Raw genomic sequence first — 17,724 nt, 5'->3', positions numbered from 1 at the left:
AAAAGTGTTCTCAGGATGCTGCAGGAGTTTTTTTTGTGTCAAAAATGATAACTTTTAATCATTTTAATCCCTATATTAAAAAGAAAAGTTCACATGGCTTTTCTGCATTGATGAAATTATGATATAATAACATACATACATATATTTAAGGTTCTCTGTCTTGTTGCCAAATTCGACCATGAGAGTTAGGGTTGTCTTCTGCAAGGAGCCTAAGAATGCAACTCAAATAAATAAATATAATGTATAATTTTGAAAACAAACTTCCTCATGTGTTTTTTTCTTGTCGCCCCACAGGCTTGCAATGGATGTGTGGGATCCAAATGTGACTGCAGCGGAGTAAAAGGAGCAAAGGTAAGCAAAAAAAATAAAATGACACATACATACAGTATAGATTTTGCACGTTATATCTATTTAATAAATGCTTCATAACAAACCATGATGTTGTTATTAGAGGGCATAAGTATTTTGGTTAATGTACCGTATTTTTCAACAACAAAATCTTCTCGTGTGAAATTTTAGATTATTACAAATGTGTTTTACTATATTTTTCGTTCAATGTGTTTATCCATTGACAGGTGCACACAGCAGAGCTAGAGCTTTTAACAAATACATTAAAAACTACATTATAGTGTGTTAGAGGGCTGGACAATTAATCATGTTATTAATAAATACAATTTAAGCTTCCATTGATTACTGACTGGAAATTTGTAAATATTTTGAATGTTGGGTTTTTTTTGGCCTAATTTTGGTCAATTTCTATTATTATTATTTTCATGTATTCAAAATATTTTGAGGAGTTTTTAGGTTGTTGCCTAAAATTTTTGGCTTAATTAATTGTTTTTTATTACTATATATAATTAATAAATGTTGATAATTTTCAGTACTGTGGTAGTGTGCTATAACATATTTAATCAAAAATTTTTATTTTATTTTGATAAAAAAAATATTTTGGTTGTAGTTTTCAGTAATTTGTAGCAGTGAACTGCAACACTTTTGAATTTATATATTTTAATCACATTTATTTTTAATTATTATCATTATGCTAGTTATCTAAATAAATATATATATATATATATATATATATATATAGAGAGAGAGAGAGAGAGAGAGAGAGAGAGAGAGAGTGTATACCATTTATTTATATTTTTTATTATAAAAATATATTATCAAAATCCACTCTTAGAATTTATTTATTTTAAAGTTCAGTAAATTTATGTTTTGCTGCCTTTTGCCATATTCAAGCAGCCATATTGTTTTAAAAACATATTATTAAAGGTTCATACTCCGCTTTTAAGTGCTGAATAATGTTTCTTAAAATGAATCGTTACAGAATGGGAGAACTCTGTAGTGTTTGTTGACTGTATCTGCGTCTGTGTGTGCAGGGGGAACGAGGTTTCCCAGGTCTCACCGGACAGCCAGGAGTCCCAGGATTCCCTGGACCTGAGGGCCCAATCGGAATCAGAGGAGAGAAGGTGGGTTGGAGGGCCGATTTGAATTAAGTTTAACAAGGTTTTACTGGAACACATGAGGAAAGAGTTGGAAAAACTCAAAAAGAAAGGATAAGTGCAGCTTTTACGGCTATTCCATGTACGAGTATTCAGGTAGCAATGTTATGTCCAATATAATATAATAATATGCTAAATAAATGATTTGTATGTTCTAATAAATAGTGTTTCATTTTAAATAGTTTCGAGATCAATATTAAAACAATACGGACTAAATATGAACATGTTTTCCCTCTTTAATGTATAATTTTGTCTTAATTTAGCCTTTGTTTAGACATTCAACAACATTCAGAATAAAATCAGCCCATGTTGGATCAGAGAATAAGTAAATAAGACTGAAAATCTGATGAAGTCTTTTGGTTGCAAACTTTCATTACAGAACCGTTTTATATATTCGTTGCAACACAGAATATGAATATTAATCTAATCCAGCATAATGTCTGTTTTTCCTCTCAGGGTAGCGATGGACCTCAAGGACCATATGGTCCAAAAGGAATAAGAGTGAGTATATGTATTTATTTCTTTTTTTCGCTCTTGCAAACAGCAGTGTCACACTTCATTCTATTGAGAAAAAAATCTTTTTAGCCATACTTACATCCATTTATAATTTATTAGTCACTCTCCTATTTTACAGAGTAATTCCATGCTCGAGTTAAAATAGTTTATTTCAGTTTGGTTAGTTTTCTTTGTTGAATTGTGTAGTAACTAGGAGGAGTCACTCTCAGGTTGTAATACGCTCTTCTGACCAGCAGATGTCCACATTTCATCTTTTCTCAAACAGTCAGTGAGGTCATGAGGAAACTACCAGCTGAATTTGTATGATATATTCAACCATTTTTATACTTCAAATGACATATTTTTGTATTATTTTCTTCCTAACAGGGGCCAGCTGGATTGCCAGGATTTCCAGGAACGCCAGGACTTCCAGTGAGTTTTAACTTTCATCTAAATATCAAGGATGGAAAGAGTACTTTACTCAAGTAAAAAAAACGTACAAGTAAAAGTAGGTCAGATAAAATGTACACTAGGTAGGGATGGAAGGTAAAAAAATAAATGAAAAAAAACAGTGTATTTGATGATGATGATGAAGATGTTGGATGATAGGCTTATTACACTAAAGAACATATTTAGGCTACAAAATAAAGTGCATTAACATGTCAACACATACACATCACACACACATAATAAAGAAATAATAAAGAAATGTAAAAAGACATTTTAATTTGATTTTTTTAAAGTGTTAATGAAATAAAATACATTTAATAAAACTGAAAATAAAAAAAATAAAGTGCATAAATTGTGGAAATAACAAAGGTAAAAATATAAAGAAGCAAATCAAAACAATTAATGTCACATTTTAACAATTAAATATTGGTTTTATTTATTTTTAATATTTTGTTTGGTACATTAAATTGCATATTTCTCAATTTCTTTAATTTATTGAGTACTTAAAAAAAATGTAATGGGGATTTAATAAAGCAAAAGAAAATAAAGCGTTTAAAGCAAACTTAAATTAATTTGATTTAATTTATTTTTATAATATTTTTTTAATTTCTTTCAATTTTTTTTTAAAAGCTGTCATAAAAAACAGGTTTACTTAATGTTATTCTCTATATTTTATACTTGTTAATCCTATGCGCTAGTAATAATAGTTTATTTTTAGTTTTCCTTGTTGAAAAAGATGCAAAAGATAACGGGAATGGAGTAATAAGTACAATATTTACCTCTGCGTTGTAGTGAAGTGCAGTACAAGCACCTCAAAGTAACACTAACTACAGTATTTGAGTAAAAGTAACGTAACGTACTTGAGTCAGTGACAAATAAGGGTTGGCAAGAAGTCAAATGGTGTAACCACAAATTAATTATAAACATACATATTTATATAAACTTTTTTTCCACCAACAGTGTATTTAGGTGGACTTATACATTCAATTACTTAATTTTAAAAAAGCACATTTCTGAGTATTTCTACTTTTACACATTTCGTCAATATTGAGCAGAACATATTCTGAAAACAACCATTTTTTTTCTAAAGTTTTGACAAATTATGCAAAATTTGTTATATACCATAATGTTGCAATGTAAACGTGAATTGTATTTTTTTCTCATTTTAGCTCACTTTGCGCCACTAGTAACCGAGCTGAGAAACGCCACGAAGTTAGCTACAGCTAGCTAGTTAAAGCTAACATAACAGAAGACGTTAGATGTTGTAATGGTTAAAATTTACCGATATGTACCGGCACCATAAAGTCGTCCTTAATCCGCTCCGTTCGGCCATTCTCGTATAATACAATGAACCCAGTCCAGTGAGACTCTCTGGTCCCAGTTTACCCAGTCCACGGACATCAGAAAGGCTTCCAACAACTCACCGAAAGGTAAAAAAGTTCCTCAGAAACACCGCCGGAAGATCCGCCATTAGCATTTTTTTTTAGCATTTAGCATGCTAACTGGTTACCAAGCAACTGCTGGGTTCGTTTGATTTTGGCCTGTGGTGGAAAAATTATTCAGATCTTTTACTTCAGTAAAAATGAGAAATGACTCCACTACAAGTAAAAGTCCTGGATTCAAAAGTAACTTCAGTAAAGTATAAAAGTATCAGGATCAAAATGTACTTCAAGCATCAAAAGTAAAAGTATTTGTTATGCAGAATGAACCCACTCACATTGTTTTATAAGTTATGTTATAAATATATTATAAGTTTGTTTTTATTGAATTTAAGCGTTTTAATTTTCTTAGGGTGGGGCTCATTTTAACTTATGATTTATATGAGATTTAATTTATTAATATAAAAATATAATAATAATAATAATAATAATAATAATAATAATAATAATGTAAAATATATAATAAAATATGGATATACAAAATTAAAATACAAAATATGAATATGAATATATATATAAATATAAATGCTGCTGTTTCATTATCTTTTGTTTATTCTTGGTTTCTGACATAAATAGGCTAATAATAATAATAATAATAATAATAACCGGATTTTAAAAAAACGCCATTCGCTATGACAGTAGCTTTTCTTTTTTCAACTTTATTGGAGAGAAAAAACAAGTATATAAATTAAATTTATAAAACTGTATAGTTTTTTATAAAGGACAATTTTATCATTTGAGAGTGTGATATAGTAGTGTGATACTTGTGTATAAAATCTTGCACATATAATCAACACGTTTACAATGAATTAATTGTTATAATGGTTCTATTTTATTCATACTCAATTTTGATAATTGATGGTTTTATATAATATATAATCTTGACTCAAGCCTCCAAAAAATAACAAAATATAATATAATATGTACAATGTTTTTTTTTAAAGGATTGAATTTGCAGAGGTAGCATATATTATATGGAAAATATTGTCACACCCAGGAGGCTATGTGTGATGTAACTTCCTGTTTACTTTGTGCTTTCTCAGGGTCTGCCCGGGCAGGACGGACCTCCAGGCCCGAGAGGAGTGCCGGGCTGCAACGGGACAAAGGTACAGTGTAAAATAATGAAAAGTCTTGAAAAATAACAAATAAAATTTAATTTGGAATAAATGGCAGTAAATTAGATATGTATATGTATATTAATTATATTAAGACAGGAGTTCTGCAAAAAATTAGAAGTAAGCCCTAAAAATCAAGAAGCTTCTGAGGAATAAATTTGCATTAAAGCTAATTTGTAGTCACTTTGAATATATTTTTAATTTACTCAGAAATGTTACATTTTGAACCAGATGTTTCTTCTTCTCTCGTGTTGGAAAAGCCAATGATATTAAACTTGTATGGGCTTTGACAACAAAATCTTAACTCAAAGTCCACTTACTCACCAGCTTTTTCTTGAGAGTTTTTATATCAATTTTATTTATTAGAAAGAAAAATACACATTATAAATGTGTTTTTCTTCTCTCCAGGGTGAGCGGGGTTATCCAGGAAGTGGAGGCATCCCCGGACAGCAAGGACGGCCGGTGAGTTTGCAGCTTTAAACAGAAAGTTTGTTCCTTATCAGACTGTTTAACAGTTATTTATCTTCTCTAATATGTTCTTCTTTTTCTCCTCTCTAGGGTCCACCTGGTCTGCCAGGACAAAAGGTGAGTGTATCGCTAGTGTGGGATGACTTTCACCTGTGTCATTCTCACTGGTCTCACTGGTAGGCTGCATGGAGTTTTAGGCCCTGTTTAGATGGAGACGATCTGGACAGAAAACACAAAAGTGGCGTTGCATTCTCACTTCTGCGTTCAGAGGAGTTTCTTTAGGGGGAAATCTGCATGCATACGGTGACGCAAAAGAGCTCGCACATCAAAGACACTTCTCTCCTCTCCTACTTCTACTCCTAGAAGCGCCAAATATATGCCTGTCATGATAATTACTATATCGACTTATAGTTTGAGACATAAAAATGGACATGATAGTTTTTTTTCTGGACTCAATATATATTGTCCTTTACTTTTTATGCTTTTTTGTGTTGTGTTTAAAATGCGGCAAATGTTTGAAAAGCAGTACGAATCACCAAAAAAACCCCAACTATATTTCCCAAGCAGCCATTCCAGCTGTTTATATGTTATTTTAATAATAACATAATATAATAAATAATGATAATCTCAGTGCCTGAAAGTCTATTTTATTTCTTTTGGTTGTATTTTATTTATTTATGTTTTATTTATCTAGGATATTTTAATATTTCTTTCCCACATTTCAATTCCAATGTTTAATATTCTCGAGATTTAAAATTTCATTGCTGTGGAAAAGGATGTACTTATTATGCTCTAATATCGTTATAAAACTAAAACAGCATCGATACAACGATACTATCATTTAGTCACATCACATAGTCAAAGGCACATCTGATAAATTATTTTTTCATTTTCACCCGAGAGCGTTGTCGTGGAAACAGGCCCTTATATATGCCCCAATCAAGGGACTGAAAACATCTGTGTGTGTGCAGGGTCATTAAACTTGTATCACTTGAAGCAGTTCATTCTTATGAAATTGATGTACCTGAATTATTTTTTTTAGACTTTTCGGGTTTTATCAAATGTATTTGACTTGATTATAAAATTGATTTATAAGGTTATATGACTTGAAGTCTCCCTTATAATATACAAACTTGAACTTCAGTTTGATTTATGTGTTTTGGCCACAAGATGGCGCTGAAATCTGCAAAACTGACCTCACCTCAAAGAAAAGGCGAATGCTTCTTGCTGCTGACTTGTTTCTTCTCCGCAGGGTGACCCCGGTGATGTCATCTCTAGCAACCGCTTTGGAGAGAAAGGATCATTTGGATTACCAGGACTGCCAGGAAATCCTGTGAGTTTTTGTGTCTTGGGTTTGAATATTTAACATTTTAAACATCATATAGATAAAAAAAATTTATATTTAGAAAAATTAATTTCATTAAAATTAAAATGACAGTTTTATTACTTTTTTAGTGTTTATAAGTTTGAGAATTCTGATTTATTCTTTAAATTCACATTAAAAAAATCTTTATTTTCTTTCTTATTTTTGCTGTTGGCTGTAGCAGTAACTTTATTTTTTAAATCAAGAAACAAAACAAAACAAATAGAAAAAAATAGAGAAAAAAAGGGGAATAAATCGTAAAATATTTAAGTCTACAGAATTTTTAAAAAAAGTATATAAGTGATTTAATTTTTTCCTGTGTGTGTCTGACACAGGGAGCCCCCGGACCTCCTGGTTCACAGGGTCCCCTCGGCCCTCCAGGACCCAGAGGTTATGAGGTAACGGCTCCTTCAAAACATAACATCACCATCTAAATTTCTGTATTTTATATATATTTATTATACATTTTTTAACAATTAAAGTCATTGAAGTGAGCGGTAGTCCAACATTATTGTTTCCTGTCGTTGTTTCCAGGGTCGTCCAGGTCCTCCAGGTCAACCTGGACCAAAGGTGAGCAGAAAAACTGATTTTATAAACACAAATGACGATTTTCTCTTAATTGTTCTGAAAGTGAGAGCTTGTGATTTCCTGCTTTCTCCGACAGGGAAACATGGGATTGAACTTCCAAGGACCCAAAGGAGAGAAGGTATTTATTTTGTCACCAATACAAAAGTTTATCTTCTTCTACTAATGATGTCTAACTCTTAATCTCACGTGATGTGTCTGTGTGTGTGACACAGGGAGATCCAGGTCTGCCAGGACCTCCTGGTCCTCCAGGGCAGGTGGGAGAACAGAAGAGACCGCCTGAGACAGAGATCCAGAGAGGAGACAAGGTAAGACTGCCGGCCCGCCACTGAAAACCATTTTCCACCAAATAAGTTCTGCACAAGACATCCCAAAGTCTTCTCCTCAAGGTTTCCTGAAGTTTTCCTCCTTATCTTGGTGTTATACTATAGAAGCGCTTGAATTGTGTTAAACTGCCACACAGAGGACTTACATAACCAAAGTGAGAAGAACGTAATTAACATGGCTGTGTTTATGACAATGGAGAACAATACATAAAAATTATTGAACCAGTTCCGTTCAGGATTCCTGGAACTGGTTTTATTTAGTAAACCTGTGTGTAAATCCAGCAGTTATGAGGAAACCATTATAATGAAGGATGTGTGTTATCCAAAAAAACAAGGGTGGACCAACAATAAGAATGTAGAATATGATGAACAGCATTCGGCTACCCAGATTATTTTCTGTAAACATTATTTCTGCCAGTCATGGGACACAGATGTTCAAACAGCAAAGGTGAAACTAAAAATAGGTGTTAAAAGACAATTAATGGACACAAAACAACTACAAATGACCCAAACTGAGTACAAAAAGAGCGCAAAATGACTACCAATACATGCAAGTGATCAGAGATGCAAATTGAGTTAAAACAGGCATTTATCAAACACAAAGAGACACAAAACAACTACAAATTACCCCAAACTACGACAAAAAAGGCACAAAATGACAGAGAAATAATCACAGAGATGCAAAATTACCATAAAGGAAACCAACGACTGAGTAGGAAGAGATGCAAAATAACAAAAAATAGGCATTTATCGACTACATAGGACCCCGAATTGACACAAAGAGACACTAGACTAAATAGAAAAAGTAAAATGATAACAAAAAGATGTTGAAGGATGTAACATCGTTGCACAACACACAGCAGAAGTAGCAGTAGTAGCATGACACAGGGCTGTGTTGATTACCTGCACACTTTTGTTTGGTTTATATTTGTTTTATCCAAAAAAGATGATGATGATGATGCGCCCACTTTGGTTTGTGCTTTAGACCAAGAAAAAAAAACTGTTTTTATTGGGCTGGGAACAAACTCTTTGGATTCAAATCCAATTTATTTGTGGTCACAACGCTCCAAACGGTTCAGTTGTTTGTACAAACGTTTTTGTAGCTCATTTGGATCTAATCCGACCGGCGACAACAAAGAAAATGCAGCATGAAGTAGTTGTAAGGAAACAAAATTGACTTTAAATTGTCTAACCAAAGCCCCCCAAAAAACTCCTTTAGATTAGAAAATAAGAACAAATGTGAAATTCAAGAAATGTTTCCATCAGGGTTCAGGCCAACACAATAAATATCAATTTAAAAAAAAAAAAAAAGCAAAGCTCTGTATTTTCATGCATATATATTTTTTTCTGCAGATAGTCCTCAGATATTTTTCTATGTGTTTTTGACCTTTTGTCCTCATGCAAATTGCATTTTAAGTCACTGTCAATTGAAGCTTTTATAAAACTCTGTCCAGGCAGCATGAAGATGATCAGCAACTCTGTATTCAGTGTTGATATGTCGACAGGAAAAAGCTGAGTTAGTGGCTTTGTACCGTGTGCGCCGTTATCTCCTTTGTAAGGCAACATTTCATGCAATGCTGAAAATAGTGCTCCTTTTAACCTGCTAACAGGACTTTTTACATGTTAACATATAAATGAACTATATTGACACTTCCCGACACAAACTCCTGCTGCCAATATAACACATCCGGTTGGTTTAGCATGCTTGTGACACCGATTTAATTATTTTGTTTTGCGATTTCATGGTTTGCATGCGTTTGTGGGTCGATTCCAAAAGTATCAGAAACTAAATAATAAACTAAATAATAAACATTGTTCATATTTCATTAATAACTCTATTACTAACCATTTCAATCAATATTTAGTGCAATGGTGTTCTTTCCCTCTCACAGATCATGGTTCAGTGAGGATAATTCACTCGTTTTTCATTTAAAAAATGCATGCTAAAACTTTTTTATGAACATTGGAAAGACCTACATATAAAATACAATAGTTTAACATGACATTGATTTAAAAAAAAAAAAAAAATACATTTTAACATTATTTATTATATATAAATATATGACAAAATAACAAATATCAAAACAAAACTTATACCACCTGCATTCTCATACTTTACAGATAAGCATTTTTATTGTGTATGTTGATTCCACTTATTAAACAATTTTTTTAATGAAAAAAATACTTTTAAAAACTATTTTTTGTAGATTTTTTAACTTTGAAATGGGCCAATTTGACCTGCAACATAACAGGAGGGTTAAAGCAGTGTGTGTACAGAATCTTTTCTTTGTTTTTTCAAAAATACCTGTATACATGTGAACGAGGCCTTTAAAGTCCTGCATAAACAGCTGGATCCTGCAACTTTCACTTGAGCCACTTGATGGCAGCAGATCTTTACTCTGTACAGTAACTCACAGATCAGTCAAAAAGTTTGGTTGATCTCTTTCTGTGCAGGGTGATCCAGGCCTTCCAGGTCCCCCAGGTGATCAAGGCTACCCAGGACCCCCTGTAAGTATCTATTCCCCACCTGTTAAGAACAGAAACCCTGTGGTACTGAAGTGTGTTGCTGAAGTGTGTCTTGTTGTCGCCGTAGGGTCCCTCAGGTGGTCCGAAAGGAGACAAGGGAGAACAAGGAGAAGCAGGCAAACGGGTTAGTAAAGAACGAACAGAAACAGATAAACAAATGTTGACAGTTAAGGAAAAACTAATCCCAGAGTGGAGGATGTCAGACTGAAGATGGAACCGGATTGAACAAATTGACGTTCTGATATTTTAGACATATGAGTCGTGTTTCCATCAAACAGTTAATGCGTTAAACAGGAGATGGCTCCTCAGAGAGAGCAGACCTCTGCCAACACTTGTGGATGTTAACAGAGGCTCTTATTTCACACCCAGTCCAAAATGTAATGGGTTATTTCTCGGCCTATGCTGCATCTTTTTACCAAATATCATGGAAATTGTGCCAGTAGTTTTTCTGTAATCCTGCTGACAAACAAACCAACCAACAGAGAAACAAACCAAAATATAACCTCCTTGGTGGAGGTAATACATAAGGTAAATAATACTTTGAGCCCCCATTAACTGCCAACTTTGATTAATTTGAAGCCAAGGAAACCACATTTAAGTATTACGGTTCATTTCGAAATTCCGCTCCAAATTTCGCTCCAAAATTCACCTTTAATGACTTTAATGGAAACACGGCTACAGATATGAAATGTTGTACTAGTTCAATTGAAGCCTACTGAGGCCTTTACAGTAACTCTAAAAACTCTAAAATCTAAAGTTTTAATATACAAACATCTTTTGTAAGACGTGACAACTCGCTAAGTTGTTCTCACTTCATAAAAATATCCTCACTTGTCAGGTTTGAGTGGAAGACTACACAGTTACTTGAATACTTTTATTTATTTAAAACAGAACATACATTTCTGTCTGAACCTCACACCCTGTATTTCTTCTCTCTGCAGGGCAAACCAGGCAAAGATGGAGACCCCGGTATTTCAGGCTTCCCCGTGAGTTCTGCCAACAAACTAAACAATAACACTTCTTAAAATATCTCTTTGTTGTGTGTCTTACTTCCCTTTTCTTCCCTTGTTCTCTATCAGGGAATCAAAGGAGAGTCAGGCCTGCCAGGTCCTCCAGGCAGGGACGGAGACAGAGTAAGTTTATTACAACTTTTAAAACAATATTCAACAATTTATTAGGTAATGTCCTGAACTCATCTGCTTTTCTTTTAGGGTCAAAAAGGTGAAATCGGGTACCCAGGCCCACCAGGAGTGGTGTGTATTCTACATTTCTTTCTCATTTGACAAAATAATCTAAACTCAACATCCACTTATACTACTTTAAATGGGTGTTACCATAGAATAAAGCTCTACCAGGCAATTTAAAAAAAATGAGTTAATAAAATAGATACATTTTAACTAGTTACTGTACTGTTATGAGGTTTAATAAATCAATAAAATATCTAATCACTTTAATTGATCATGTTTTGTATGTTAAATATCCTGAAAAGTAACTAAAGCTGGCAGCTTAGCAGTGGAGTAAAAAGTACAATATTTGCCTCTAAAATATAGTGAAGTAGAAGTATGAAGTTACATGAAATGGAAATACTCAAGTAAAGTACAAGTACCTCAAAATGTACTGAAGTACAGTACTTGAGTAAATGTATTTAGTTCCATTCCACCACTGCATTTCTGCCTATCTAGTTTATCTTGCCTTTATTATTATTATTATTATTATTTATTATTTATACTATACTGAAACTAAGTAATACTTGCATGGATGTTTGAAATGATGAACTACTATACTATAGTACTATATATACTATAATTGAAAATGCCAAAAAAAAAGGTGTAAAAGAAAAAATTGCCAAAAAAAAAATCTATCTCAGTGAAGTTCACTCTTCTGACCACCAGGTGGAGACATTTCCCTCTGTGTCACCTTAATTCTAATAGATTGAAGTAGAATATTAACACTCTTTGTTGTTACTTTACTTTTCTTTTTTTTGGGATAATAAAACAAATAAATAGTAAATCCTTTTTTTAGTCAGAAAGCAGCCTGTGTGAGTGAGTTTGATGCTTTATTTCTGACTGTGTTTTGCGTCTCATCGGCCCACCAGGTGATCGGTGGGGGGGTGTCTGGAGTTCGGGCCGGCCCAAAAGGTGAGCCCGGATTCCCCGGAGGACCTGGAAACAAAGGAGATAGAGGACCTTCAGGTAAACACACATATCATTCAGTTGCATTAGCTTTGTAATGTGTTCAAAAATGTCTCTAACTCTTACGTTTTCAGTCGAGTCAAATCTGTTTGTGCCATGGTAAAATAACTGGCAAGTGAATCTATAATGAAAGCCACTTTGAGTTGCAGCTCTAAATAACTGAACTGAGTTAACCTCAGGTGTTTTAAAGGTATAATATGTATAATTTCTGTATTAAAGTTTCTAAAAACAACTTTAAAAACGACCTTTATTATATATTATATTATATCGAGTTCTGTTCTTACTCGGGCTGCACAATTAATCGAATTCCCAATATGGACAAGTGCAATATCCAAATTAAAAGTTTGTTGCAGGTAAAATATGTTAGAAAACCCTCTAAATTAAGTTCCATTCCAACAACATTCAAACATGGATAAATCTGTTATTTTATTTTACCCACCTCTTATGTTTCGGGTCAAATCGACCCATTTCAAAATATAAAAATCTGAAAGAAAATAGTTCAAAGTATTATTTTTGTCATGTAAAACCATTTTATTTTACATGTAGGTCTTTCCAATGTACATAAAAAAAGTTTTAACATTTTTTTTTTTTTATGAAAGAGTGAATTATCCTCATTGAACTGTGATCTGTGAGAGGGAAAGAACACCATTGCACTAAATATTGATTGAAATGGTTAGTAATGGGGTTATTAATGAAGTATAAACAATGTTTATTGGGATTTTTTAGTTTCTGACACTATTGGATAATAAAACAAGACCCAGGTTATTGCTGTTCCTGAAAAAACATAGAATATAACAGGAGGGTTAAGGTAGTGGAGCTTTTCATGTGGTTGCCTTACAGTGTTCTCATAAAACCTCTAACCCCTCCAGTTGCTCTAACTTCTGGGGAAATATCACAGGAAAGATTACAGTAACGTTCAGCATGCTCATGTACAGCATTTAGCTACCCCAGGAATGGATTTGCCACACAAGCTCAGCTACAGTAGCTTTATATATTTTGTTAGTAATTTGTCTGTAAACATTATTTCTGCCAGAGACATGTGACACAGAAGTTCAACAGCAAAGGTGAAACTAAAAATAGACTTTAAACGACCATAAATGGACACAAAACAACTACAAATGGGTGCAAAAATGATTAACAATATATGCAAATAATCAGAGAGATGCAAAATTACCATAAAGAAAACCAACAGCTGAGTAGAAAGAGAAGCAAAATGACTAAAAATAGGCATTTATCGACCAGAAAGAGACCAAACAGCTACAAATGACCCCAAATTACCACTAAGAGACACAAGACTAAAAAGAAAAAGTAAAATAATTATAAATAGATGTTAACCAATCAAGACAACAACTCTTTTTTGATACGCAGAGGCAAAAATGACATGCTGCAGATCTAAATGGTTTTGGTGCGGTGTCCCTCAGGTTTACCAGGACCTCCAGGATCACCAGGACTTCCAGCTCTTGGTGGTGGCGGTCAGCCCGGACCTCCAGGCTTCCCAGGAGAGAGAGGTCTAAAGGGAGACAGTGGCTCTCCAGGGTTGTCTTTGCCAGGTCCCCCAGGACGTTCAGGGTCCCCCGGTACCCAGGGTCAACCTGGACCCCCGGGACCTCCCGGTTTTTCCACAGCAGGACAAAACTGCGTCCCCGGATCACCCGGGCGCGCCGGCGTGCAGGGAGAGAGAGGTTACCCAGGGGAGTCGGGCCAGAAAGGTGAGAAAATGGTTAAATACACATTATAAGAGCTGTAACTGTAACACGATAAAGACTGACCTCGCTGATGTGTTGCTACTCCAGGTGAGAAGGGCGACACCTGTGTGAACTGCTTCGGCGGTACCTCTGGCATCCCAGGACCCCCAGGACCTGTAGGACCACCCGGATTCCCCGGTAACTTTCTCCTCAACAGAATCCCTTCCGACAGAGCCTAACGTAGAAACGTTTGGAAATTAGAGGCTGCTAAGTTTCTGCTTAGCTGTCTAATGTAAATCTAGTGAATTGTGAGCACTGTTTCTGACATGTCCCCCCTCTCAATCAGGATCTCCCGGAGCCACAGGTATCAAAGGAGACAGAGGGTACCCCGGATCAACTGGATCTCCTGGACCCGCTGTTAGTACTTTTTTACCTTTCTTTAAACTGCAAATATCACCTTAAAACAGATATGTTGTTTTTCTCTTCTGGGCCATTTTTCATCTATTTTTTTTCATTTTACTGCATTATTTTGGTTGTGTTGTGTCTCTGTAGTCAATGCGATTTCAAGGATATACAAAATAACCCAAAATGACTACAACAAGACGTACAATGACAGAAAAACAATCAGAAAATGGCCAAATGTAGATGCAAACACAGTGACTGTTGATTTGTTGAGTTTGTTTCTGTGGCCAGGGAACATCGTCGTATCCGTCAATGATTCACTGATCGGTATAATCTAAAATATGTACGATTTTCAGGGGTTTTTTGGTAACATTTTCTTCTTTGCTCTCTTTCCGTTCCTGTCCAGGGTTCGCCCGGTCCTCAGGGTGCTCCAGGCTACCCCGGAGAGAAGGGCGACCCCGGCGATGCCATCACGGTCAGTGGCGTGCGCGGAGAGAAGGGCGACACCGGCTTCCCCGGATCCCCTGGTCTGCCCGGTCTTGACGGTCGACCTGGTCGCGACGGACAGCCTGGCGCTCCCGGACCCAAAGGAACCTCTGTAGGTGTCTCTGACTCCCATCACTTAGACTGATCCATCCAGAGACAATGCATTTCATCACTCGTATGTCTTCAACAGGGCTCGCTGCTGGTGAAAGGAGAACGAGGGCTCCCCGGAGATTCAGGTTCCCCAGGTCTTCCCGGAGACAGGGGTCCTCCAGGAGGGCCTGGCTTCGGCCCTCAGGGGTCTAAAGGAGAGAAAGGTATCCAGGGCGTCTCAGGAAGACCTGGAGGTCCTGGTGCACCAGGTAAGAAGACTTAGTGGTTTTTAATCATCTATTTATAGAGCCTGACCATTATGGGATTTTTCAGGCTGATGCCAATACTGATTTTAGAGGCAGGAAATTCATCGATAAACAATATAGTGGCTGATATAATAATTATTTGAGCTGCAAATGTACCCAGAGAGCTACTTTCTCAAACATAAAGCTTTTTAAAAAAAACATTATTAAAAATTGTTATGCATTATCCACACAATGCATTCAATTTTCAGCGAATTCTTTAAATGTTAACCGAGAAAAATGAAAAGGGTAAATAATTAAAAATGACAAAATTTTAAAGCAAAAACAAAAAACATTGAAAATTAAAAATTAAATAAGAACATTTAAACAATTTCAAACTCAGAAAAAACATTATCATACATTATATGAATGTATTACATTGTCAGACAATTTCTATAAAGAATAACTTGAAAGATAAAGTATAAATGGGAATTTAAAAAAATAGCTAAATAAACATAATTACCGTTCAGTTTCAGTCAATTGCTGACTATTAAAAGTATATCTATAACTTCAGGAACTCCAGGAAGCATGTTAGTGGTCTTTTTTATTGTCCGTAAACAGATGTTTTTATTTTAAATAAAAAAAAAACAGTAATTTAACATTTCAGATGGACCAAGGCCAATGAATTGTTGTAAAGTGATATACACTGTAAATTCCCAGCTAAATAAATTGTCAGATATTCAATAATCTGATTAAAAAACAGCCTTTTTTGGTACCTGAAACATCCTTACTTCAATTTTTTTACAACAAATACTTATACATAGAATCATATGTATATTCACCATGCAAAATTTAATGAACTACGCTTATAAAAGAGGGAACAGTAGAACATAAAGTTCTGAGGCTCTCTTCAGACCATGGAGAACGTTAAGAACAATTATTTCATGCAGTAGTCTTTGAGAAAAGATCCTTTAAACTCACCTCTCTGTGCTGTCTCTTTCTCTCAGGTACTAAAGGTGAACCAGGTCTGACAGTGGCTGAGAAGGGATTACCAGGACCCAGAGGACTGGATGGAGAGCCCGGACTTCCCGGAGCACCAGGTACACCACCATTATTTTATCTACCTCTCTCTGCTTTTTGTTTGCTTTACTTTGTTTATTCAGAATAAATATCTTTTTGGAATATACATGCCGTCCATTTAATGCTGTACACTGTGAACGATATGTCAGCCTCTTCTATGAAAAGAATTCCAAATTCTTTCAACCACTTCTAAATATGAATATGGTAACTTGATTATAATTATAAAGTTAATTATTAAACAGTGTTCCAAATTGATATTTTAGTAACTTTATGAGACGGATTTAGGTGCATTGGCTATATTTTTCTCAGTTTTACAGAGCAAAATACTTACTTCTCGAGGTGACTCAGAGTAAATCAAGTTATATCATCATTATAAGTAATAATTCTTCATGATAATTATTAATAATTCTAATAGCCATCTAACCACACTTTTGAACCGCGAGATCCAAGTGTTGCTCAGGTTCATCCTTACATATTTGATATCCTTATGGGAGGGATAGCATTTATGATAACAGCCTTTTTTTTAAACATATTTGACGCCCAGTACTAGGCATCCTAAATTCCCAACATTTACATTAAAGAATGTTTTTTCGTGCGCTCCGGAAAACCAAGGTGACACATGTTTCTGTTGTTCCACAGGAAATCCAGGTCAGCCTGGACAGAATGGCTTCCCCGGATCACCAGGAGCAAAGGGAGACCCTGGACTCCCCGGCATTGGACTCCCAGGACCCCCAGGAGCTAAAGGTAAAGACACCAGCACAGGACCAGCACCTGTCATCTTCCTTTTGTCTCTCTTTTTTTTGTGTGTTTTCACCGTCTCTTCTTTTTTCTCTTCTCCAGGATTCCCCGGTATCTCCGGCCAGCCAGGAACTCCTGGAGGACCGGGTAGACCAGGAGTAGACGGACTCCCCGGCCAGCCTGGATTCCCTGGACCAAAGGTAGGTAGATCGATAGATGAATGGATAAAGTGCTTTATTAATCCCAGGGGAAAGTTCATATAAAAAAATGTGAATAACTAAAAAAATAACTAGATCAAAACAAACAAAAAATACATGAAAAATAAAATAAAATCTAAAAATAACAAAAAATTAAGAAAATATGAAACAAAAAATAAGAAAATTAAAGACAAAAATAAATTTTATTTAAAAAAAAGAAAGTTAAAAAAATTAAAAAGAAGTTAAAAATTAAAACAATTCCCAACTCCTCACAGCATGTGCCATTTATATGAGTTGTATAACTCATATAATCATTTATTACATTTAATGTCATTAATTA

General features: G+C 34.8%; 1 protein-coding gene across 1 annotated transcript in view; it reads left to right on the top strand.

The window, feature by feature from the left end:
* col4a5 (collagen, type IV, alpha 5 (Alport syndrome)) overlaps positions 1-17,724 on the top strand; it is a 73,431-nt gene that overhangs the window by 31,558 nt on the left and 24,149 nt on the right. Inside the window, exons 2-27 of the mRNA XM_059355403.1 lie at positions 295-351; positions 1,383-1,472; positions 1,962-2,006; positions 2,388-2,432; positions 4,933-4,995; positions 5,413-5,466; positions 5,563-5,589; positions 6,725-6,805; positions 7,171-7,233; positions 7,370-7,405; positions 7,500-7,541; positions 7,636-7,728; positions 10,201-10,254; positions 10,340-10,396; positions 11,214-11,258; positions 11,352-11,405; positions 11,484-11,525; positions 12,368-12,464; positions 13,886-14,173; positions 14,258-14,347; positions 14,496-14,566; positions 14,958-15,149; positions 15,228-15,396; positions 16,377-16,469; positions 17,089-17,193; positions 17,290-17,387. Of these exons, the coding sequence (XP_059211386.1) occupies positions 295-351; positions 1,383-1,472; positions 1,962-2,006; positions 2,388-2,432; positions 4,933-4,995; positions 5,413-5,466; positions 5,563-5,589; positions 6,725-6,805; positions 7,171-7,233; positions 7,370-7,405; positions 7,500-7,541; positions 7,636-7,728; positions 10,201-10,254; positions 10,340-10,396; positions 11,214-11,258; positions 11,352-11,405; positions 11,484-11,525; positions 12,368-12,464; positions 13,886-14,173; positions 14,258-14,347; positions 14,496-14,566; positions 14,958-15,149; positions 15,228-15,396; positions 16,377-16,469; positions 17,089-17,193; positions 17,290-17,387 (2,151 nt within the window). The remainder of the gene's footprint in view (positions 1-294; positions 352-1,382; positions 1,473-1,961; positions 2,007-2,387; positions 2,433-4,932; positions 4,996-5,412; positions 5,467-5,562; positions 5,590-6,724; positions 6,806-7,170; positions 7,234-7,369; positions 7,406-7,499; positions 7,542-7,635; positions 7,729-10,200; positions 10,255-10,339; positions 10,397-11,213; positions 11,259-11,351; positions 11,406-11,483; positions 11,526-12,367; positions 12,465-13,885; positions 14,174-14,257; positions 14,348-14,495; positions 14,567-14,957; positions 15,150-15,227; positions 15,397-16,376; positions 16,470-17,088; positions 17,194-17,289; positions 17,388-17,724) is intronic.

Source organism: Centropristis striata, chromosome 17 (assembly GCF_030273125.1).
Source record: "Centropristis striata isolate RG_2023a ecotype Rhode Island chromosome 17, C.striata_1.0, whole genome shotgun sequence".
NCBI classification, from domain to species: Eukaryota; Metazoa; Chordata; class Actinopteri; order Perciformes; family Serranidae; genus Centropristis; species Centropristis striata.
This window is presented reverse-complemented; position numbering and strand designations above follow the sequence as displayed.